At 38.8% G+C, this 25,996-nt stretch overlaps 1 protein-coding gene across 6 annotated transcripts in view; it reads left to right on the forward strand.

Annotated features, from left to right (window-relative positions):
• ABCC9 (ATP binding cassette subfamily C member 9) overlaps positions 1-25,996 on the forward strand; it is a 156,665-nt gene that overhangs the window by 62,742 nt on the left and 67,927 nt on the right. For 4 of the 6 annotated variants that reach the window (XM_061417661.1, XM_061417660.1, XM_061417662.1 and 1 more), the window contains 6 exons: positions 5,589-5,661; positions 7,072-7,177; positions 13,471-13,509; positions 14,882-14,983; positions 17,613-17,697; positions 19,710-19,790. In XM_061417661.1, coding sequence (XP_061273645.1) covers positions 5,589-5,661; positions 7,072-7,177; positions 13,471-13,509; positions 14,882-14,983; positions 17,613-17,697; positions 19,710-19,790 — 486 coding nt within the window. The remainder of the gene's footprint in view (positions 1-5,588; positions 5,662-7,071; positions 7,178-13,470; positions 13,510-14,881; positions 14,984-17,612; positions 17,698-19,709; positions 19,791-25,996) is intronic. The other 2 variants (XM_061417664.1, XM_061417663.1) reach the window with 1 other exon arrangement.

The following is a 25,996-nucleotide window of genomic DNA, read 5'->3' on the forward strand; positions in this document are numbered from 1 at the left end:
TCTCTAGTTACGAAGAGCGGGCTTCTCTTGCAGCACACAGGCTTAGTTGCCCTGGGGCATGTGAGATCTTACTTCCCCTACTTGGGATCAAATCCATGTCCCCTGCCTTGGAAGGTGGATTCTTAACCACTGGACCACCAGGGGAGTTCCTGCCTTTACATTTTAATTCATTCTTTCCCTTTATCCTGTTCCTCATGCCTGTATCCCTTCATCCCTCCTAACACTATGGTGCCAGCATAATGTGCTCCATATATGCACTTAAATATACTTACATCTTTGTAAAATATGTAGTATTGTCAAGAGCATTTATCCTTTCAGTTTCCTGAAATTGTTTGCTCCTTCTAGCTCTACCACTGCATTCTGCTGTACACATTCCTGCCATTCATTTGTCTCCTAATGATGGCTGCTGGGTTGGCCTCCATCCCCACTCCATCACAGACCACGCTGTGATGACCATCTTTGTACCTATCCTTTTAGGAAACTTTGCAGTAATTTATATATTAGCTGATTTTCCAGGGTCAAACAGGTAGTTGGGGAAACCAGAATTTTAACTCTGCTGGTAGAGAAGTGAGATGATTTTGTAAAAGGCAAGAGAGGATGGAACAGCCAATCACAGCCAGACAAATTCCCTTTGACCCTCCTCCTTCTCCTCGAGTGGATGCTGTTCTACCTTGTACTTCTGTTGGGGACCAAAGCAGGAGGTGACACTGTATTCTTCTGATTCTTCCCTGCGGTTTTCCAACCACGTCTTTCCTCTTTCACACTCCTGTGAAGGTATAGTGTGTTCTACCTTTCTCATGTCTGTGAGTAGAGGACTTAATCACTCCCCCACCTTCACTGAAGATTTGGGTGCTTGTTTCCAAGTCCAGCTTTCTGCCTTAATAAGTGCCACACTTGGATGTGATTTAAACTTCCAGATTCACAACCCATCTAGTAATAGTATATGTGTGTGTGCTCAGTCATGTCCAACTCTTTGCCACCCTGTGGGCTGTAGCCTGCCAGGCTCCCCTGTCCCTCACTATCTCCCACAGTTTGCTCAAATTGTTGTTGTAGTCGCTCAGTGGTGTCCGATTCTGTGCTCGCATGGACAGTAGCCCATCAGGCTCCTCTGTCCATGGAATTTTCCAGGCAAGAATACTAGAGCGGGTTGGCGTTTCCTTCTCCAGAAGATCTTCCTGACCCAGGGGTCAAACCTACGTCTCCTGCACTGGCAGGCAGGAGCTTTACCACTGAGCCACCTGGAAAGCTCCCTGCATTTAGTATCCCAGCCCCCAAATGCCTTAATCAACCATCAGTCCTTTTCCACAGCCTCACCTGTGTTCACATTGGCCACCACTTGGACGCGCAGCCCCTGTGGGGTCTTTTAACCTTTGTTATACCAGCAGTCACCGGCAGCACAACCCTATCCTCCAGCTCTCCCAGACCTCCTTCACTGGCGTTGGCTTTTAAGCTCCTTGAAGCTTACAGTAATCTGAGCCCAGCCTTTTCTCCCAGCACTTTCACATCCTCCTGGAACTATCCAACTTTGTGTCTTCTATGCTCCCATACCCAGGCTGCTGTGCTCTGTGGAGGAAGTGACTCAATGGTACAAGTTGGCACAGCCACAGCCTCATTACCTCCACCCTCGGCTGACCCCTGTGGTCCTTGGCAATCCTTTCCCTGGCCTTCCCTCAGTGATTCTCCATCTCCTACAGTAGATCTTCATCTGTCACCAGTCTCCTCTCATCTCCTTCTCTCTCCTCCCGCCTCCTCTTTCTGAAGATAACTTCCCTCCCAATCCACTGAAGACATAAAAGCTGTCATGGAGGGCCTCTCAGTTCCATGCTGGCCCTCTCACCAGCTAGTCTGTATCTGCACCGTGTTTAGGCCACTTTCGACTCTCCCCGAGAAAGAGGGATTCTCAGCTTTGGAGACCATAGCTTTTCTTTAAGCATCCTTTGTCACTTAGTCACACCTGGTGAGCCACAGTCCATAGGTTTGCAAAGAGTCAGACATGACTGAAGCAACCTAGTATATGTGCACACTGTATCTTAAACCTCTGCCCCAGCCAGATCTATTCATTATTTCCCACAACATATTTTATGGTTTTCTGATCATGGGCCTGTTATCATTGAGCTCTTTACCTATGTTGAATTTCAGCATATTTTCTAAAACTAGCTAAGTGACCTTCTTTTCCAAAATGTTTCCTTTTTTTTTCATTTCTAATGTCAGTGATTTTTCCTTATGAACTGCTATTACACTTTTGTCTGTTCATTCATGTTAATTGCTCAGTCATGCAACCCCATGGACTGTAGCCTGCCAGATTCCTTTGTCCATGGAAGTCTTCCAGGCAAGAATACTGGAGTGGGTAACCATTCCTTTCTCCACGAGATCTTAATGACCCAGAGATCAAACCTGTGTTTCCTGCATTGCAGGCAGATTCTTTACTATCTGAGCCATGAGAGAATCCCCAAAGAACCTGTTCTTAGCAAAGGATGATTGTGATCCATCGACCCCTGAGTTATGGCCCCAGCATGCTCCCATGGCATGCCTCTCTATTCGTTACTTAGCCCATATTCTCATGTCTTGGTTTAACTAGACAATTGACTATAAGCTCAAGGAAAGCAGGGAGAATACATTATTCCTTCTTTGTAGCCCCCATCAGTCCTAATACAGAGCTTCACATAGACTCAGCAGATATTTATAAAGTGATCAATAATTCAGTCCTTCCAGGCTATGCTCCTTCCAGGACTAATGTCTTGTGTATTTATGTAGATATTAATTAATTTAATATTACTAACATTATATTAAGATATAGATTGCTCCTACTGCTGCTAAGTCGCTTCAGTCCAACTCTGTGCAACCCCATGGACTGCAGCCTACCAGGCTCCTCTGTCCATGGGATTTTCCAGGCAAGAGTACTGGAGTGGGTTGCCATTGCCTTCTTCTAAGATATAGATTAGATATTATTAAATGCCATACATTTTCCAAGCTAAATAAAAAATATATGGAAAAACATGGCCTAACCTTTTCAGGTAAGTTTTGCACTTTTTTTTTTTTTTTTGGTTATCCATTTTTTTTTTAACTTTACAATATTGTATTGGTTTTGCCATATATCAACATGAATCCGCCACAGGTATACATGTGTTTCCCATCCTGAACTCTCCTCCCTCCCCATTGTTCATTTTAAGAGCTTTTAAAGGATTTTTTAGTTATAATTTAGACATTACCAATTTATTCTGCAAAATTCCGAAACAAAAATGTGCTTAGAAATTTCATTACTTGGGGCTTGGAGACAAAATATTAATTTATGAGCAAAGTGTAGCCTTACTGTAGTTTCCTCTAATTTTTTAGGAACTAGCTATCCTCTCATCTGTCACTATTAACCTTTCTAGTTCTTGGGTTCTGTTATACTTCTTTTGTTTCCCATTTTTGTAACTAATAAAACTGTCAAGTTTTCGTGATGCTTATTAAAACAATTGACTGCTTAGGATGACTCTAAGATCTTTTTCTTTGCTGTCTTACTGATTGTTGAGGTATACTCCTTACTTCCAAATTCAAACTTAAATTGAAGAAAGTAGGGAAAACCACTAGACCATTCAGGTGTGACCTAAATCAATCCCTTGCAGTTATACAGTGGAAGTGACAAAAAGGTTCAAGGGATTAGATCTGATAGATAGAGTGCCTGAAGAACTATGGATGGAGGTTCGTGACATTGTATAGGAGGCAGTAATCAAGACTGTCTTCAAGAAAAAGAAATGCAAAAGGGTTGTCTGAGGAGGCCTTACAAATAGCTGAGAAAAGAAGAGAAGCTAAAGACAAAGGAGGAAAGGAAAAATACCCCATCTGAATGCAGAGTTCCAAAGAATAGCAAGGAGAGATAAGAATGCCTTCCTTTGTGATCAATGCAAAGAAATAGAGGAAAACAATAGAATGGGAAAGACTAGAGATCTTTTCAAGAAAATGAGAGATACCAAGGGAATACTTCATGTAAAGATGGGCACAATAAAGGACAGAAATTGTATGGCCCTAACTCGGACACAACCGAAGCAACTTAGCAGCAACAGAAGCAGGCAGGAGGCAATAGTTAGATCTGGACTAACTGGAAGAACATACTGGTTCCAAATAGGGAAAGGAGTAGGTCAAGGCTGTATATTGTCATCCTACTTATTTAACTTATATGCAGAGTACATCATGAGAAACGCTGGGCTGGATGAAGAACAAGCTGGAATTAAGATTGCTGGGAGAAATATCAATAACCTCAGATACACAGATGATACCACCTTTATGGCAGAAAGTGAAGAGGAACTAAAAAGCCTCTTGATGAAGGTGAAAGAAGAGAGTGAAAAAGCTGGCTTAAAACTCAACATTCAAAAAACTAAGATCATGGCATCCGATCCCATCACTTCATGGCAAATAGATGGGGAAACAATGGAAATAGTGACAGACTTTATTTTCTTGGGCTCCAAAATCACTGCAGATAGTGACTGCAGCCATGAAATTAAAAGATGCTTGCTCCTTAGGAAAAAAGCTATGACCAACTTAGACAGCAGATTAAAAAGCAGAGACATTTCTTTGCCAACAAAGGTCCATTTAGTCAAAGCTATGGTTTTTCTACTAGTCATGTATGAATGTGAGAGTTGGACTATAAAGAAAGTTGAACGCCAGAGAACTGATGCTTTTGAACTGTGGTGTTGGAGAAGACTCTTGAGAGTCCCTTGGACTGGAAGGAGATCCAACCAGTCAATCCTAAAGGAGATCAGTCCTGAATATTCATTGGAAGGACTGATGCTGAAGCTGAAACTCCAATTTTTTGGCCACCTGATGGGAAGAACTGACTCATTTGAAAAGACCCTGATGCTGGGAAAGATTGAAGGTGGAAGGAGAAGAGGCCAACAGAGGCTGAGATAGTTGGATGGCATCAGTGACTCAATGGACATGAGTTTGAGCTAGTTCCGGGAGTTGTGATGGACAGGGAGGCCTGGTGTGCAGCAGTGCATGGGGTCATAAAGACTCGGACACGACTGAGGGGCTGAACTGAACTGAACCACCAAGTACTGTTGCTTCATTTCTGTCCTTTTTCCTTCCTCCCCTCTACTCTTTCAAGATCAATGAATAGCAGTAAGTCCACATAGTTCAGGAAATACATTCGTTACAAAGCCTTCATCCTTAGCTAACAAGTCATTTGTTGCAGTAATTTGTAGTTATCTCTCTTCTTGACTTTACCTCACCAGGTTTCTGGCAATTGCAGCAGTGAGAGAATAATCCATGTCAGAGTTACACTGGATAATATTTGAGTGATTGCTTTTCAAAGAATGTTCACATATAAACGATCCAGTTATCGCACACTTTCAGGGAAAATTATTGTAATTTTTAGCATTCTTCATAATATCACTGATTTAAAGACCTTCTCCCTTCCATTCTTTTTTGTTTTTCATCTATGCCTCTAAATAGTCGTGACTCTAAATTAGAATTTTGCCACTGTGTGTTCTACTGTGTTGAAAGTCTTCCAGTGCTTTATAAAGAAAATTTATTTTAATTGGACTTATCCTGTGAAACCACATATTTATATAGTGTCATAATTAAATTTCTGTACTCTTATTTTCTAGGTCACAAATGGGTACTTTTCATGGGGCAGTGGTTTAGCAACCTTATCCAATATCGATATTCGAATTCCAACAGGTAAGAATCATTTATTACTAGCTTGTAACTGTTTTTTTTTATTTTTGTGAATTCAGGGGGAAAACATTTGTCACCTCCAAAGCATTAATTCTTTCATTTAAATAATTCATCATGAAATAATATAAAGCCACATTGTGAACTAGCATCAAGTTTGTATCTGTTGATTATCATGACCGTGGTTTTCCAAGATAACTAAGTCTAACAAAAGGAAAGACTTCTTAAAGACAAACATTACTGATAGTTATCTGTTTGCACTGTGGAGCTCATGAATCCCTGTATCTCTGAGAGAATGACTGGGAATTATAAGACCTGCCTATCACTACAGAGTGGGGGACCTTGAACAAATTATTTACCATCCAAATGAACTGTTTTTAGTTTATTTGCTGATTTGTGGCATTTAAATAATGGAGTAATTTCTCATTTTGCTGAAGAAAGATTTTAAAGAAATAGTGTTTGAGAAAATAGTTTTCTATCCCCAAAGAAAACTGATGAAGTTTTCAGATATTTAAGACAAATACTGTATAGCTTTTACTAAAATGTTTGGATAATTGAATATAAATATTTTTTTACTTGGCCTCATGGTCAGTAACTTGGAATTTTTCTATTAAACATGCAAATCAAAATAAGAACTGATTAAAGTGATTAATCACTTTAATCTTAATTATCTGTTTTAGTCAAAATTGGAGAAGGCAGTGGCACCCCACTCCAGTACTCTTGCCTGGAAAATCCCATGGACGGAGGAGCCTGGTAGGCTGCAGTCCATGGGGTGGCTGGGAGTCGGACACGACTGAGCGACTTCACTTTCACTTTTCACTTTCATGCATTGGAGAAGGAAATGGCAACCCACTCCAGTGTTCTTGCCTGGAGAATCCCAGGGACGGGGGAGCCTGGTGGGCTGCCGTCTATGGGGTCGCACAGAGTCGGACACGACTGAAGCGACTTAGCAGCAGTCAAAATTACCTTTTCCTCCAGAATGAATTGAATAATAAAGATAATACTAATCTAGGTGACTTAGGCAAGTATTTCACTGCTGCTTTTACTAGAGTCAGTTCTTCTCATAATTTAAAAATAATACATTAAGGGGCTTCCCTGGTGGTCCAGTGGCTAAGACCTCAAGGGCTGAGTTTGATCCTTGGTCAGGGAACTAAATCCCCCATACCACAGCTAAGACCCAGAAGAGCCAAATAAGTATTTTTAAAAATAGCATATCAAGACCTATAGGTTTTAATTTTCCTTCCCTTTTCCAGAAACCTTATGTATCAGGAAAAGGAGCTGTTTAGAATACTATTTCTGGGGACCAAAACTGGGCCATAGATTGTGAAACATCAGCCTTTTCTAAATGTGTTTTGATTTTATTTTATAAGTGAATTCCTTCTTATCCTGTTATTATCCTTTATTTCTTTTCTCTAGGTCAGTTAACCATGATTGTGGGCCAAGTGGGATGTGGGAAGTCCTCTCTTCTCCTTGCCATCCTCGGAGAGATGCAGACCTTGGAAGGAAAAGTTCACTGGAGCAAGTATGTGTATTTTTAATCAGTTTCTGTTGGTGTCACACATCCGATGATCTCCCAAGGGAAGGAATGAGAACAGTAGATTCCCATGTTCGAGGTCTGAGAGCCCCCTTGGAAATAAGCACAGCTTTAAAAAAACAAATTAGTGGGAACTTTAAATATTATAAATTTAAAAAGATAAAACAATTCACGATAGAGGTTTATATTATGTATAAACTAATATATTGCTTTTAGCAAGATAAGGATTGTAAAGGTAAATTTTGAAAGTTAAATGGACAACACAGATAAATAAAGTTTAAAAATTTATCCTATAATCAAAGAAAATTTGCGTTATTTATAAAGTTTAAATGCACACAGAGCCTTAGTGGTCCAGTGTTCAGAGAAGAAATATCAAATAATCTTTCTGAAACTCTTCCTAAGAGACTGAGAAATCATTCATTTCTCTTCACATCCAACTTAAACTAGAGACTTTAAGTGTCTCATTAGGGATGTGGCTATGTCAGGCTAGTGTGTTGCGTATCCACAAAGACATTGTGCGTCTTCTGAATGTTTGTATGGTTGTTTGGGTTCTTAAAAAAACATTGTAGTAATAAGGTGACTCAGGAACATACTAGTATATAATTGTGTAACAATGAATAAGTCATATTTATTTATTTAGTTTGATCTACCTGGTAGACAGGCTTCCCAGGTGGTGCTAGTGATAAAGGACCCGCCTGCCAGTGCAAGAGACAAAAGAGACTTGGGTTCGATCCCTGGGTCGAGAAGTTCCCTGGAGGAGGGCATGGCAACCCACTCCAGTATTGTTGCCTAGAGAATCCCATGGACAGAGGAGCATGGTGAGCTACAGTCCATGGGGTCACAAAGGGTAGGACATGACTGAGTGACTTAACATGCACACACACACCTGGTAGACCACCCCAACCTCCACAGTCATTATGGAGAAATTGCTAACAGCTTATCTATGATATTGGACTGTAGACTTTCAGTCTACAGTCTACAGAAAATCACTGCAGTGATTTTCATCCAGATTATCCCCAGGGAACATTGGACAATGTCTAGAAACATTTTTTGGTTGTCATACTAAGGGAATTGGTCTGCTTACTGATCTAGTTGGTGGTGGCCAATTCAGTTCAGTTCAGTCACTCAGTCGTGTCTGACTCTTTGCAACCCCATGAAACGCAGCATGCCAGGCCTCCCTATCACCAACTCCCGGAGTCCACCCAAACCCATGTCCATTGAGTCGGTGATGTTATCCAACCATCTCATCCTCTGTCGTCCCCTTCTCCTCCTGCCCTCAATCTTTCCCAGCATTATGGTCTTTTCCAATGAGTCAGCTCTTCGCATCAGGTGGCCAAAGTATTGTATTTTCAGCTTCAATATCAGTCCTTCCAATGAACAGCCAGGACTGATCTCCTTTAGGATGGACTGGTTGGATCTCCTTGCAGTCCAAGGGACTCTCAAGAGTCTTCTCCAACACCACAGTTCAAAAACATCAATTCTTCGGTGCTCAGCTTTCTTTATAGTGGCCAGAAATGCTACTATATATCCTCCAACACAGTTTACTGTGTGGACCACAATAAACTGTGGAAAATTCTGAAAGAGATGGGAATACCAGACCACCTGACCTGCCTCTTGAGAAATCTGTATGCAGGTCAGGAAGCAACAGTTAGAACTGGACATGGAACAACAGACTGGTTCCAAATAGGAAAAGGAGTACGTCAAGGCTGTATATTGTCACCCTGCTTATTTAACTTACATGCAGAGTACATTATGAGAAACACTGGGCTGGAAGAAGCACAAGCTGGAATCAAGATTTCCGGGAGAAATGTCAATCACCTCAACCTCAGATATGCAGATGACACCACCTGTACGGCAGAAAGTGAAGAGGAATTAAAAAGCCTCTTGATGAAAGTGAAAGAGGAGAGTGAAAAGTTGGCTTAAAGCTCAACATTCAGAAAACTAAGATCTCGGCATCTGGTCTCATCACTTCATGGCAGATAGATAGGGAAACAGTGGAAACAGTGTCAGACTTTATTTTTCTGGGCTCCAGAATCACTGCAGATGGTGATTGCAGCCATGAAATTAAAAGATGCTTACTCCTTGGAAGGAAAGTTATGACTAACCTAGATAGCATATTCAAAAGCAGAGATATTACTTTGCCAACAAAGGTTTGTCTAGTCAAGGCTATGGTTTTTCCAGTGGTCATGTATGGATGTGAGAGTTGGACTGTGAAGAAAGCTGAGCACCGAAGAAGTGATGCTTTTGAACTGTGGTGTTGGAGAAGACTCTTGAGAGTCCCTTGGACTACAAGGAGATCCAACCAGTCCATCCTAAAGGAGATCAGTCCTGGGTGTTCATTGGAAGGACTGATGCTGAAGCTGAAACTCCAGTACTTTGGCCACCTCATGCGAAGAGTTGACTTATTGGAAAAGACTCTGATGCTGGGAGGGATTGGGGGCAGGATGAGAAGGGGATGACAGAGGATGAAATGGCTGGATGCCATCACCGACTTGATGGCCACGAGTTTAAGTGAACTCCGGGAGTTGGTGATGGATAGGGAGGCCTGGCGTGCTGCGATTCTTGGGGTCGCAAAGAGCTAGACACGACTGAGTAACTGAACTGAGCTAAACTGATCCTCCAACACAGGACAGCCCTTCACAAGAATCCTCCTGCAATGCTGGAGACCTGGGTTCTATCCCTGGTTGGGAAGATTCCCTGGAGAAGGAAATGGCAACCCACTCCAGTATTCTTGTCTGGAGAATTCCATGGACAGAGGAACCTGGCAAGCTACACTCCATGGGGTCGCAAAGAGTTAGGCACAACTGAGCAACTAACACACACATTCTCCAACACATAGGACAGCCCGCCACATCAGGGAATTATCTGGTTCCAAATGTTAGTTGTGCTGGGGAGACTTTGCCCTCGACTTGCACATGTCCATTTAGTTCTTATCATTGTAAGTTCCATGTGGCTTAATCTACTGTTAACATACACAGACATCTCTTCAGAATGAGTCAAAACTATTTACAGGCATTTTGAGAATAGGTTCTATTTTAAACTCCAATTAAGAGACGGAAATGCTTGGATGTGAAATTTGAGCTGGAAACAGCTGAACTGTAAATCCTATTTTTGGTATCGCTGGTGGAATAAGAAAGCTGAGAAATGTGGAGGGTACAGTTTATTCCTGTTGCAGTTGTAGATGTGAAACTGTTTAGTATGTATCCAGCAGTGAGCTCGGTGAATAACTGCCCCTTGCAGTTTCGTTCACTCGGGGGGCCTGTTGATCACTAAAGCCAGATGCTGTGTGACGTGTGCCCTACCACCGTCACCTTCCATCTTGGACGGATGCAGGTTTTGAGGAGCAAGTTTTACTGAATTAAATTATATCATGTGACATGTATGGCCATAATGAAGTTATTTGGGTTTTGTTTTTACCTGGTTTCATTAGCATTAAAACAGAAAGAATTAGAGACCATGACAGAAAAAGCTTGAGATTTTATTTTCATACCTCTAGAATGTTCTTATGATCTAATCTTCTCTAGAATTACTCTACCTGGGCCAAATTCACTCCCAGTATTATCATTAAGAATTATTATCATTTTGTTAATAGATAAATAAATGATTTAGGAATTAGGAAAGCATTTTATACAGTCTGTTTATTTATTGAGTTTTCTAAACAAGATACATATATGTATATATGTATACATATATATTTTTAGACAAATTTATACCACTTATAGCCTGATTTCTTAAAAGTTGTATTTTATTTAATAAAACATATATAATAAAGCTTGGAAAACAAAGATATCAAGAAAGAAAATAAGGTTTAAATAATAATCTGAGTAATTAATAGGTAGAAATGCATGTATTGGAGTCCTGCATATTTATATAACATAGGCCACAAATTCTACTCTGAGTTCCATGGAAGCTAGTCAAAGAGGGAAGTATGAGATAAAAACAGACATATACTTAATAAAGGTTAAGATTTTTTTTTTAAGAAATAGAAAAGAAATATCTCCCATAAATCCTAATTTTTAAAAAGTTAAGAAAAGGTTATATCTTAAAGTCAGAGTCAATAAAATGAAAATATGAGAAAGGATTTAAGAAAATTCTAAGTATTTATAAAATCACTATAATTTAAAAATCATCTCTTTATGAATACTTGCCTTAAGAATATCCCATCTCTCCATAGCAGAAAGGGCTAAACTTTTCTTCAAAAAATATTTGGGTTGGCTCTGACACACACACAATAAAAACTAACCCCTAAAAATTGGATAAGCTAATAAAAAAAATTCTATTTTTCTTTATTTACAAGAACTACTTAATTTTTTCCCATGATATGCATGATTTTCTGATAAAATATATTTTCAAATCAAGAATGCTTAGAGGATGCTGACCTTTTTTAAAAGAGTTATTTAAAATAACTCCTTATTCTGGGAAAAAAACTGTTGCACCTATTCCAATAAGGAAAGTTATATAAATGTTATTAGAATAAAGCTAATTTAGAAATTATTCATATTGATCGGTTGATTTTGTGTAAATGCTGAGAAGTACTTTACCTTGGACTGAATTGTTTGCTGTTTTTTTCAAGACAAAATAAAGTGAAACAGTAAATGGTATGGTAAAGTACCAAGCCCCTTGCTGTCATTCTTTCATCATTGCCTGTATCTCTGGTTGCATGAATTTTATTTTTAAATGTGCCCTCATGGTTGGCAGGAACAAAGTGCCGTAAAGTACCCTGTCCTATTGCAGGAAGGAATATTTACTTTGGACGGGAGAGAAGGCACTGGTCCTCATGCAGGACAGACCTACATGGATAGAACTTGGTACACAAAATTCATCTAAATATAGATGCCTCCTCGGCAATTGCTACCTTTAGTGTAGCCTGACATGCAGTAGCCCCAGAAGAGAAAGAAGAGAGAGATGAGGGAGGGACTTAAAAATTCTACACGCTTGTCGGAAAGCCAGGGTTCTTGCTCTTGCATCTGGTGTGCTCTGTATTTGTTGAAAAGCAAATGTTCTGCCTGATTAAAGTTGTATTTTCCTAGTTGTCATGATAAATAATAATTCCTACTGATATCCCAGGAACTAGAACTCAATAAAACACTTCACCTGTTGGATGGTCCAGGGAGGGAGTCCAGAATATGTAATAATCCCAGTAATTATATAAGACATAACCATCATTTATCTCTGGCTTCCCTTACTTTTTCTTCCACCTTGCCCATGCCCTCAGCCATCCTGTCAGACCCCATCTGTTGTGGTGGTCTATTTTCTGATGTCTTAGTGTAACTGCCTTTATAGCAGTGGCTCAATTACTCTAAGACTTTGCCGGGCATGAAGGGATAATAACACAATGAGTCAGCTTTCCTGGATCAGACACGACATAGCATCTTTGTGTCCACATCTAGCTTTCCTTCTTCCGAATACTGTTCCTGATTTCAGCTTGCAGAAGTCACTCTTTCCCATTCCATAAGATTCCAACCATGAACTTGGAAGCTGGTAGAATACCAAGTTTTAACTTTTACTGTTGAAGGAAAGTACACGCAAATCCTGCATGCAAAAAATTGGATGCTATTTTCCAGAAGGGGATTTTCTACCTGACATGTTTTGAATTCAGGTATTTCAGAAATGATGGAGTTCACCTAAAATATTAAAATTTAGAATAATAAAATCAATAAGTCCTTAGGTGTATTTTTCCCATTGGTATAGGTATAACTAAATTTAATTAGTCAAATGCCTCATTTTACATTAAGCATATAAATCAGTAATTAATTATACCCAAATGTTACAATGTCCTATATGCAGGTCTGTCTTTCTTTCCAGTTCCTTAAGGGCCAGGCTGTGTCTCAACCCTTCAAGTTTAGAGTATAAAAAGTATTTCTTCCTCTCTTGCCTTAGGGTAACTAATAAGGAATTTAAATAGATTAAATTTGAATTTTAACAGTAGGGAATGCCTGCAGATATCAAATTCTAATATAGACTAGGAAAATATTCCATAAAGGTTATCCAAACTTATACAGCTAGTTGGAGCAAAGTTGGGGCTAGAATATGGCTATTGTGTGAACCCAAATTTTGTATGGAGAACAGTGCTATCTTTTGGAAGCTTAATTATTTCCTAGTTGATGAGGATATAAAAGAAGACTGTCATTTATCTGGTTTGTCTTTGGGATTAGTATCAACAACCATTTGAAAATGTAGCTATTTAATATATACAATATTTATCTCTTACCTGATATGTACACGCATTCATCCTATATTTATATTTCATAATTAATGAACGTTGTTTGCCATACTTGCAGTGTAAATGAAACTGAACCTTCTTTTGAAGCGACCAGAAGGTATTATTTCTACTTTAATCTGCATTTAATAAGAATAACTACCTTCCTCAGACTTTTCCTGATATTCCATTTCTTACTCCTAATCATTTTATTCATTCTGATAATGTACAAAGTTGTTTATTAAAATGGACTAGTAAATTTCTGATCGCAGTAGTTCCCAACATCTGGAAGCTGCTAAAAGAATTAATTTGCTGAACTAAATGGCCCAACATGTCAATTGTTGAGTCACGCAGATCTCAGCTTTGACTAAAACTCAACAGTTCTTAGCAAATTGGATTTGGGGTTTCATAAAATAAATATGAAAGAATTATTATGTATATTATTTATGAGTTAAACAGTGATGAAATCTGCCTGTAAGCTAGAACTGGAGAACCAAGTACTTCATCTATTTAAAGAAAAAAAGAAAAGAAAACCTTAAAGAAAGGGGGTGGGGGCAGGAGGGAAGCAGATGTGCCAGAGGTTGGGAACCACTGTTTTAATGCACAGATGGTTATCTGAGAGACTACCAGCATACTATATATTATCATGTCCTCTAAACGCCTAAGACGTTATGTTTCAGGATGATCACTGGGCATTTCTAACTACCTTTTTTCTACACTTTATTCTCTTTTAACCTTAATTCCTAAATTAGTACTTACAGACCATAACTAACTATGAAAGTGTGAATTTTAAGCTGACCACTTCCCTACCCCAAGCTCATCATCCTCTTTATCTTCAACTCACATGCATTTTCCTAATTACTGCAAATTAAAATATGATGTATGGACATCTGGTAGAGTTTGCAAGCCAAAAAGTGGGGCACAGGGAGGAGACTATGATTTTTTAAAAATAAACTGCTTCAATATGTATTGAAATACATGGTTTTTAAATGTGTATTTATTACATTGTTGAAATAGACTCCTCAAAATTATTCTTTGCTTTGAAATATTTACATTATCTCTTACCTTAAAATATGTTCATGTGAGTAAACCACAAACACATAATTACAGTATCAGTTCACATCCCTTTTAAAGGTATTCCTGTAAAATTCATAGTTAATGTAAAGTGCTTTTAATATGAAGTAAAATATCTGTGGCTTTTAGAGTTAACTGTTATTTAAATTATTGTAAAAATTTAATTTTTTTAATTTAGTGGAATATTTAACTACTAATATTTAATTTAGTGGAATATTTAACTACTAATATTTAATTTAGTGGAATATTTAACTACTAATTAATAAGGTTGATGGTCATTAAAATATTCTTTTAGAAATTCTTCATTTGTCTTTGAGATATTTTATCAACTTTCATTTTCCTTAGTTATACAAAAGTACAGGCACAGCACAGCACTCTTGGGTAATTTTGGTATTTTGTTTTTCTTTTCCATTTTCCAGTAGGAACAGGTATTCTGTGGCTTATGCAGCTCAAAAGCCTTGGCTATTAAATGCTACAGTAGAAGAAAATATTACCTTTGGAAGTCCTTTCAACAAGCAGAGGTAATTTTGAATGTATAAAATTTAGAACTAAAAAGAACAACTATTTCTAATCCCTATGTTTGGTTCACAGTTTCTGGAGTGTTTTCTAAAAAAAATTATTGGAATATAGTTGATTTATGGTGTTATGTTAGTTTCAGGTGTACAGCAAAGTGAACCAGTTTTAGTATACATATATCCATGTTTTTAAAGATTCCTTTCCCGTATAAGCCATTACAGAGTATTGAATAGAGTTCACTGTGCTGTACAGCAGATGCTTGATATCTATTTTATGCATAGTAGTACGTGTATATCAATCCCAATATCCCAGTTTATCCCTCCTCCCACCCATCCCCTCGTTCTTAAATCTTTGTATCAGGACTTCCTTTCTTCTCTGTTTGCCCTGCTTCTTTCCTCATCACCAGGTCTATTAAGTCAACTTTTGTAAGAGAAGCCTCACTGGGATTCAGCCCATCGTATGCACTTACTGAGAACAATTTGTACAACAAAAATAAACAGCCGAAACAGAGGTTGTGTGTGTATGTGGGGGCGGGGGGTGCATGGTGAGGGTGGTGCTGAGGTTGTTGGTAAACAGAAGAAAAATCCCAGTATGTTGCAGAAGGAGGGTTAACCATGGAAAAATAAGAGAAGGAATATGGGATCTGAGAGTTCTGATTACTCAGAGCAGCCAGAGTATGTCTTCTTTCAATCATCTTCTAAACACCCATTGGAGCAGGGAATGACTACCCACTCAAGTATTCTTGCCTGAAGAATTCCATGGACAGAGGAGCTTGGTGGGCTACAGTCCATGGGTCTCAAAGAGTTGGGCACAACTGAGTGACTGACACTTTCACTTTCACTTCCAAACATCCACTGGAGTGTGCAAAGGCAAGACCCTTTCCTGAAGCCACCTTCACGAGGGGTAGGGAGTGTCCTAAGACTCAAAGCAGGGTCCTGAGAGTTAAGGAGAATTAGACCTAGGGAGAGGCATGAAGAAGGGGGAGGGGAGAGGAAAGTGTGGGAGAAAAAATTCAAATTACATGGGACTGCTTGGGGCCTGGGAGTAAACCAGACAGAAAGGGATCTGTGTACATTGACAGTGGCAAACTCCATTGTGAAGGAAGGCTGAGATGGGCAGTAAAGTGCCTTAAAAGCCAACCAATATAAATCTGAATTTTCCAGATGCCCAGCAAAGTGTTAGAAAGAGGACTCACAAAGTAAATGTGATCTGCCCATATCATGACAGATTTATATAAGGTGAATCTGAATTAAGAGCAAAAAGACATTTAGAAGGTTGTTGGGCAAATGATCTGGGCATGCTGTGTTTGTTGTCAATATTTGGCAGTGACTGTAGAAATGGAAGAAAAAGAGATGGCTGACAGCATTCTGGAATAAGAATGGGAGAAGAAAATGGAAGAATCATGTGGAATCTAGAAAAGTGGTACAGATGAACCTATTTGCAGGGCAGGAATAGAGACTCAGATTTAGAGAACAGATGTGTGGACATAGTGGCGGGGAGCTGGGGGATGAATTGAAAGAGTAGCACTGACGTGTATACACTGCCACGTCTAAAACAGATAGCTAATGGGAAGCTGCTGTGTAGCTCAGGAAGCTCAGCTTGGTGCTCTGTGATGACCTAGATGGGTGGGATGGAGGTGGGATGGGATGCAGGACCAAGAGGGAGAAGATACATGCGTACACATAGCTGGTTCACTTTGTAGTACAGCAGAAATTAACACAACATTGTACAGCACCTATACCCCAATTTAAAAACAAAATCACTCAAATATTTTAAGACCAGGTGATTGAGAAAATGAAACCATTGATATTTTCCCCAGAATTCCCGGTCTCCATGCTTCCTTGAATTTCCAGTCAACCCCAGTTTCCAGATCCAGCCTTAGGTCAACTTTATGTCAGTCCTTATCGATTTCTGTTTTCTTCTCTCTTCAGCATCATGAGTGTGGACACAGATTCCTCTCCCCTGTCCCCACTTCGCCCCACCCCATAACCCATGCTCTAGCCCCAGTGAGGCTCCTCTTATCCTTCATGCATACCATGAACTTGTCCACTGTTGTACAGTTCCTTTCTCTCTCCCCTCATTGTCATTCCTGGAAAATTACAGTTCATCTTTCTGCAGACACCTCACAAATCACCTCCTCTGCAAAGATGTCACTGATTTCTTAGTCATTCCTTCCTGCATATTCTAGGAGCACTTTGTAACTACCCATCTACGGTACCTAATAAGGTACATTTGTATCGTATGTTTCTGTGTCAATTTTCTGCCACATTTAATAGTTGTTTTTTAATTTTTAACCAGTTTTCATTGAAGTATAATTAACTAACAATGTCATGTTAGTTTCAAGTGTACAGCAAAGTGATTTGGTTGTATGTATATCTATTCTTTTTCAGATTATTTTCCATTATAGGTTATTACAAAAAATTGGATATAGTTCCCTGTGCTATACAATAGTTTCACAAGAGTGGGAACCAGTATCTATTTGTCTTTCTATCTGCAAGCCTAATGTAGAGGCTAGAATATACTAAATTCTTCAATAAGTGTTTTATTTCAGCTTCCGAGACATTGAACCTGGGACTTGGTTTATGGGCAGTATATTAATCGTGATGTAAAAACTTAAAACCACCTCTTCCACAGGTACAAAGCGGTCACAGACGCCTGTTCTCTTCAACCAGATATCGACTTACTACCGTTTGGAGACCAAACTGAAATTGGAGAGAGGGTGAGCTATGTGTAGTGTAATTACACAATGAACACAAATCCAGAAAAGCCTTCCAGTTATCTTTAACCTTTAATGGAAAATTTAAAAAATCTGAGAGCACCGGAATTATGTTTTCCTAGTGACAAGTTCTAGAAACAGAAGCACAGGAATTCCTGATGCCACTCTTTTAAGGATGTATTGAGTAACTAACATGAACTTCACATTTTGCTAGCCACTCAGGAGTTCTCAAGGGAAAAGAACCAGTCCCTGCTTTGGATCAAATGTATTTTTACTTAACTTGGAGTTTACTTTAAATTGGTTTGGAAACCAAGATTGCTTCCGACAACTTTTTCCACTCTTGTCAACATCCATTTATTCTTGTTTAAGTGTTCCTTTTGCTTTGTATAAACAGGTTTTACGTTGGCGTCATACTGTTCCAACTAGCCGAAAAATATTTATACCTGTATATAATCTTCATAACAATGTTGGCTAAAGTGTTTGACTCTTATAGGGTCAAATACTAAGCAAAAGACTTTATATGCATTATTTGCTTTTACAACATATCTGTTACATAGGTGTTTGTTATCTGCGTATTGCAGCTGAGAAAACCAGGGAAGAGAAAGGTTAAAGAACTTGCCTGGTCAGAGTCACTGGGACAGCTGAGATTGGTCTGACTCTGTCATCTGTGTTATTCGTTGCTATTTTTTATTGCAGCATGGTATAGTGTTTAAGAACATGACCTGAACTTCTCTAAGCCTTAGTTTCCATGTGGAGAGCAATACATTGATATTGCTATGATAAGAGAAATAAGGAATGGAAAGCCATATACAGCAGCCTGACACATTTTACTAAAGTGTTAGTTGCTCAGTCATGTCTGACTCTTTGCAACTCCATGGACTGTAGCTCATTTGTGCAAGGAATTCTCCAGGCAAGAATACTGGAGTGGCTAGCCATTGCCTTCTCCAGGGGATCTTCCAGACCCAGGATTAAACCCGGGTCTCCCACATTGCAGGCAGATTCTTTACCATCTGAGCCACCAGGGAAGCTCATCACATACTAGTTCAGTTCAGTTCAGTCACTCAGTCGTGTCCAACTCTTTGCGACCCCATGAATCGCAGCACGCCAGGCCTCCCTGTCCATCACCAACTCCCGGAGTTCACTCAGACTCACATCCATTGAGTCAGTGATGCCACCCAGCCATCTCATCCTCTGTCGTCCCCTTCTCCTCCGGCCCCCAATCCCTCCCAGCATCAGAGTCTTTTCCAATGAGTCAACTCTACACATGAGGTAGCCAAAGTACTGGAGTTTCATCACATACTAAGTGCTCAGTAAATAGTAGTTTTTCACATTTGTATAATTAACACTTGATTATAAAAGCATACTGCTGTATAGCTCACTTGAAAGAAAGTGAAGTCACTCAGTCACGTCCGACTCTTTGCGACCCTGTGGACTGTAGCCCACTAGGCTCCTCTGTCCAGGGGATTCTCCAGGCAAGAATAGTGGAGTGGGTTGCCAGTTCCTTCTCCAGGGGGATCTTCCCGACCCAGGGATCGAACCCAAGTCTCCTGCATTGCAGGCAGACGCTTTAACCTCTGAGCCACCAGGGAAGCTCACTTGAACACAACTTATAATATTGAATTTAAGAGACATGTATTAAGCATACTACAGACACAATTCATGAAACCAGAAACAATTTCGAGATTACTTCCAGTCTTCAGCACTCATTTTGGTTTTTCGTTACTAATATTTTTGTACAGCAGAGCCAACTATCAGAGTGAAAAGAAGATTAATGTTATCAGTCAAAGATGATCTTAATATAATTCAAGTGTTGACCACTAGAAAGCTTGCATTTTTATCTTCCCGATGTTATCACTGTTTAATTAATAAACTACATAAATTCATTAAATTTATATAATAAATAAATTAAAATTAAGGTTTTTAAAGAGAAGTTTGTATTTTTAAGGAATTTTTTTTTAACCAGCAGATTATTTACTACTGTAAATGGTGGATGTTACTGGGTATTTCTTCTCTAGGGCATCAACCTGAGTGGAGGTCAGAGGCAAAGAATCTGTGTGGCCCGAGCTCTCTATCAAAATACCAACATTGTCTTTTTGGTAAGAATGTATGGTCTTCCCTTTCTTTCTACTTCATCTTTCTCTCTGGACAAATGAGTCTTTAAGGAGATAAGTAACTCAAGGAAAAATTTAACTTGTGAAATCACAGAGAATTAAGGCAAAACAAATCCTCAAAGTACAAATCAAATCAACATATAAGATGTGAGTGAAGGACCCCGAGGGACTGAGGTTCCCAAATAATTGCTTCTATGAGTTCTTAAACCATGAGGATCATTGATGAAAGGGTGTGGATGGTGCTGAATGAACTGGACAGGATTATAAGTCTTCTCATTTATATTTGCTGGTAGAAAGAAGGGCTGGAAAATATACTTTTGGTGGGCATAAGGGTTAGTAAGTATGCAACTCAGGCTGTGGTTAAGGTTTATCTGTAAAGTTTTCTGAAATTATTCTTAAAAATCTTGATACCAGCCTAGATCTACTAAATCATAATCTATAAAGACAGAGTCTAGAATCTGTATCTTAAAAAAGCTCTGTAGATGATTCTGTAGTATATCCTGGGTTGATAACCTATGGATATACAAATAAAAATGGATGATTGTATTGATTATGAATTTACTCTAGTTTTATTCCTCCAGCAGATTGTAGCAAAAATCACTTAGTGTACAACTAGACAGTACCTAGAGACCAGCAGGCTATGTAAATCCATCCTTCCTCCGCCTTCTCCTTCTGTGCATGTGTCAACCATGTGTATATCTGGTTCTCCGACCTTTAAACTTTTCACTCCATCTAATGAACATCTTCAGAAAGTGGCTTGATTTTAGAGTTTCGCACTCCAGAATTTTGGATCCATTACAGGGTATGAAAGTAGAATTTGGGCATAGTACTGGAAGTGCACTTCAGGTTAATGTCTCTAAGAATTCCTGCCCCCAAAATTTCCAGAAAACAACACTATAAAAGACATAGCAGGATCTAGCAGTAACCTGTTAAAACTGAACATTAAAAAGACTAAGATCATGCATCCAGTCCCATCACTTCATTTTTCATCACTTCAGATTTTATTTTCTTGGACTCCAAAAATCACTGTGAATGGTGACTGCATCCACGAAATTAAAAGACACTTGCTCCTTGGGGAAAAAAAAAAAGCTATGATAAACCTAGAAATCATATTAAAAAGCAGAGACATTACTTTGCCAACAAAGGTCTGTCTATTCAAAGATATGGTTTTTCCAGTAGTCATGTATGGATGTGAGAGTTGGACTATAAATAAGGCTGAGTGCCGAAGAAGTGATACTTTTGAACTGTAGTGTTGGAGAAGACTCTTGAGAGTCCCTTGGACTGCAAGGAGATCAAATCAGTCCATCCTGAAGAAAATCAACTCTGAATATGCATTGGAAGGACTGGATGCTGAAGCTGAAACTCCAATACTTTGGCAACCTGATTCGAAGAACTGACTCATTGCAAAAGACCCTGATGCTGGGAAAGATTGAAGGCAGGAGGAGAAGGGGACGACAGAGGGTGAGATGGCTGGATGGCATCATTGACTCAATGGACATGAGTTTGAGCAAACTCTGTGAGATAGTGAAGGACAGGGAAGTCTGGCATGCTGCAGTCTGTGGGTTTGCAAAGAGTTGAACACAACTCAGTGACTGAACAGCATCAACAACCAAAATGTGACACAGAGACGTGAAGTGAGCAAATGTTGGAGAAACGGCGTAATAGACTTGCTGGACACAGGGTTGCCACAAACCTTCAATTAAAAAAAAATGCAATGTCTGTGAAGCACAATAAAATGAATTGCAATAAAATGAGATATGCCTGTATCTGCAAAGGCATATCTGCCATTCAGATATCATTGTCACAGGTTCTGATAATTAGAACATGGGCATCTTTGGGGACCATTATTCTGCCTGCCTCAGATAGCTCTTATTATTGGAAAGTTATTATGGGCTTAAAATCTGCTTCTGTGTATTTTCCATTAATTGGCTTCCATTCTGCTTCTGCAACAGCAAATATATTTCTTTTATATGGCCATAACTCAATATTTTAATATTATTGTTGTAACTTGCCATAATTTACTTTTCTGTAGGCTGATAAAGCTTAATATTTTTAATTCTTCAACAGTTATGTTATCTTTATAACTTCTCTTAATTCTGGGTATAATAGTGTTTGTTAGGGTCCCTTTGAAAAAACGTGTTCTAGATGCACTCTGGTCAACTCAGACAGTCTTAAAACTAATGGAGCTTATGATCTAAATATTATACTTTCTTCGTAGCAGCCTAAAATTGAATAATGTTTTAGCAGCAACAGAATACTGTTGATCAATCAATTCAGTTTAGTCGCTCAGTCGTGTCCTACTCTTTGCAGCCCCATGGACTGCAGCACACCAGGCCTCCCTGTCTATCACCAACTCCCAGAGTTTACTCAAATTCATGTGTTTGAGTAATTTCTCTTAGATAACAATATTTTACCCTTCGATTGTTTAAAAATTCACAAAGCACTTTGAATCGCAGTATTATCTCATTTGATTCTTATGATGGTGCTGCTAGGGTAGGTGGTTTCCTCATGGGAAGAGAGGAAACTTAGAAAGGTGGAATGCCTTACCTGAGAATTAATGGCTGGTAAGTGACAGAGTGTGAGCTAGAACTTCATATCTTTTGAGTACTTTTCCTTTTTTTCTGTTTTTGTGATCAGCTGTTTCTTATTTTCTTCTTTTAATGATTACTCTCAAGTTACTGTGTTGTCTTTTGCTTTCTTTTTGTCTCCCTCCCTCCTACCCTCCCTCCCTTCCTTTCCATCCATCAGTGTTTAATGAGCGTCATCAGAGCCATCTTCTGTGCTGGGTACACAGGAAACAAAGGAGAAAGAGACATTATTGTTATCTATAAAGATCTTACATCTATCTTTAAAAGATCTGTCTATAAAGATCGTACAAACAATTAGTTGAAAGGTTTTAGATTTTGCTGTAAACTCTAATTAAACTTTATCAAATTAGCCTTTACACCTCCATACTTTTTTCTATGGTGGCTGCAACAATTTCTATTTCCAACTACAATGCAAAAATTCCTTTTTCTCCACATTCTCACCAACATTAGTTATTTCTTGTCTTTTTGATAATAGCCAATCTAACAGGTATGAAGTGATATCTCTTTGTGGTTTTGATTTGTATTTCCCAGATAAATCATAATATTAATATTAATGATAATTAATGATGTTGAGTACTATTATGTACCTTTTGGCCATTTTTTCACTTTTTTGGAAAAAATATCTATTCAGATCCTTTGACCATTTTTTAATTGGATTGTTTGGATATTTTGTTATTGATTTGTATGAGGTTTTTATATTTGGGGGGCATTAACTACTTATAAGATACATGATTTGCAAACATTTCATCACATTCCATAAGTTGCCTTTTCATTTTGTTGATGATTTTCTTTAATGGACTGAGATGTTTTAGTTTGACGTAGTTCTATTTATTTATTTTTGCTTTTGTTGCCTTTGTTTTTGGTATTAAAATTTTAAAAGCATCGCCAAGACCAACATCAAAGAGCTTATCCACTATGTTTTCTTCTAAGAGTTTTATGGTTTCAGATCTTAGGTTCGTGTCTTTAATCCACTCGAGTTCATTTTTGTGTATGATGTAAAATAGTGGCCCATGTTTTTTTTTTTTTTTTTGCACACTGCTGTCTACTTTCCCCAATATCATTATTGAAGAGACTACTCTTTCCACATTGTATCTGTACATAGAGACAGTTTAACTTCTTCCTTTCCTATTTGGATGCCATTTCTTTTTCTTGACTAATTGATCTGACATAGTACTTCCAGTGTATGTGTGCCCAGTCACTCAGTTCATTTCAATTCAGTTCAGTCTCTCAGTCGTGTCCGACTCTTTGCGACCCCATGGACTGCAGCACACCAGGCTTCCCTGTGCATCACCAGCTCCCAAAGTTTGCTCAAACTCATGTCCATCGAGTCCGTGATGTCATCCAACCATTTCATCCTCTGTCATCCCCTTCTCCCGCCTTCGATCTTTCCCAGCATCAGGGTCTTTTCAAATGAGTCAGTTCTTCCCATCAGGTGGCCAAAGTATTGGAGTTTCAGCTTCAACATTAGTCCTTCCAATGAGCATTCAGGACTGATTTCTTTTAGGATTGACTGGTTGGATCTCCTTGCAGTCCAAGGGACTCTCAAGAGTCTTCTCCAACACCACAGTTCAAAAACATCAATTCTTCAGTGCTCAGCTTTCTTTATGGATGTCTGACTCTCACATTCATATATGACTACTGGAAAAACCATAGTTTTGACAGATGGACTTTTGTTGGCAAAATAATGTCTCTTTTTAATATGCTGTCTAGGTTGGTCATAGCTCTTCTTCCAAGGAGCAAGTGTCTTTTAATTTCATGACTGCAGTCATCATCTGCAGTGATTTTGGAGCCCAAAAAATAAAGTCTGTCACTGTTTCCATTGTTTCCCCATTTATTTGCCATGAAGTGATGGGATCAGATGCCATGATCTTAGTTTTCTGAATGTTGAGTTTTAAGCCAACTTTTTCACTCTCTTCTTTCACTTTCATTAAAAGGCTATTTAGTTCTTCTTCACTTTCTGCCATAAGGGTGGCATCATCTGCATTTCTGAGGCTATTGACATTTCTCCCAGCAATCTTGATTCCAGTTTGTGCTTCATCCAGCCTGGCATTTCACATGATATACTCTGCACATAAGTTAAATAAGCATAGTGACAGTATACAAACTTGACATACTCCTTTCCCTATTTGAAACCAGTCTGTTGTTCCATGTTCAGTTCTAAATGTTGTTTCTTGACCTGCATACAGATTTCTCAGGAGGCAGGTAAGGTGGTCTGATATTCCCATCTCTTTACGAATTTTCCACAGTTTGTTGTGACCCAGTCACTCAGTGATGTCCAATTCTTTGGACCCTGTGGACTGTAGCTCACCGGGCTCCTTTGTCCACGGGATTTCCCAGGCAAGAATACTGGAGTGGGTTGCCATTTCTTCCTCCAGGGGATCTTCCTGACCCAGAAATCAAACCCATGTCTCCTGTACGGCCAGGCAGATTCTTTATCACTAAGCCACCTGGTAAGCCCCATAGTATTAAACTTTCAGTACTGTGTTGAATAAAAGTGGTAAGACTGGGTATCCTTGTCTTATTCCTGATCCCAAGGGGAAAGCTTTCAACTTTTCACCATTGAGTGTGGTATTAGCTGTGGGCTTGTCATATATGATCTTTATTATGTTGAGGTACGTTTTCTTTATACCCATTCTATTCAAAGTTTTTATCATGATTGAATGTTGAATTTGGCAAATGTATTTTGTGCTTCTATTGAGTTGATCATATGATTTTTATCCTTTATTTTATTATTGTGGTGTATCATATTGATTGATTTGCAGACGTTGAACTATCCTTGCATCCCTGGAATAATCCAACTTATTCATGGTGTATGAATCTTTTAATGACTGTTGAATATGACTTGTTAATATTTCATCAAGGATGTTTGCATCTGTGTTCATCAGAAACACTGGTCGGTAATTTTCTTTTTGTGTATGTATGGTGTCTTTGGCATCAGGGAATCATTAGTTTTAATATCAGGGTAATACTAGCTTTGTAAAATGTTTGGAAGTATACTTTCTTCTTCTATTTTTTGAAAAAGTTTGAGAAGGATTGGTTTAATCCCAGTTTATATGTTTGATTGAATTCACCAATGAAACCATCTGGTTCTGGGCTTTTGTTTATTGAGGTGTTTTTGATTACTAATTCAATCTCCTTACCAGTAGTTGGTCTATTCAGATTTTCTATTTTTTCATGATTCAATTTTTGTAGATTTTTTTTTCCTGGGAATTTATCCATGTCTTTTAGGTGTCCAGTTTGTTGGTGTTCATAATAGTCTCATGAGTCTGTATTTGTGTGGTCACAGTTGTAATGTTGCCTCTTTCATATAGTTTTATTTGAATCCTCCCACTTTTTTTGGTGAGTCTTATTAGTGAAAGTGGAAGTGTTAATTGCTCAGTTGTGTCTGACTCTTTGTGACCCCGTGGACTATAGCCGTCTAGGCTCCTCTGTCCATGGTATTCTCCAGGCAAGAATACCGGAGTGGGTTGCCATTCCCTTCTCCAGGGAATCTTCCCAACCCAAGGATTGAAACCAGGTCTCCTGCTTTGCAAGCAGATTGTTTACCATCTGAGCCACCCTGTTTCTAATGAGTCTTGTTAAGTGTTTGTATATTTTACTTAT

Source organism: Bos javanicus, chromosome 5, assembly GCF_032452875.1.
Source record: "Bos javanicus breed banteng chromosome 5, ARS-OSU_banteng_1.0, whole genome shotgun sequence".
NCBI lineage: Eukaryota > Metazoa > Chordata > Mammalia > Artiodactyla > Bovidae > Bos > Bos javanicus.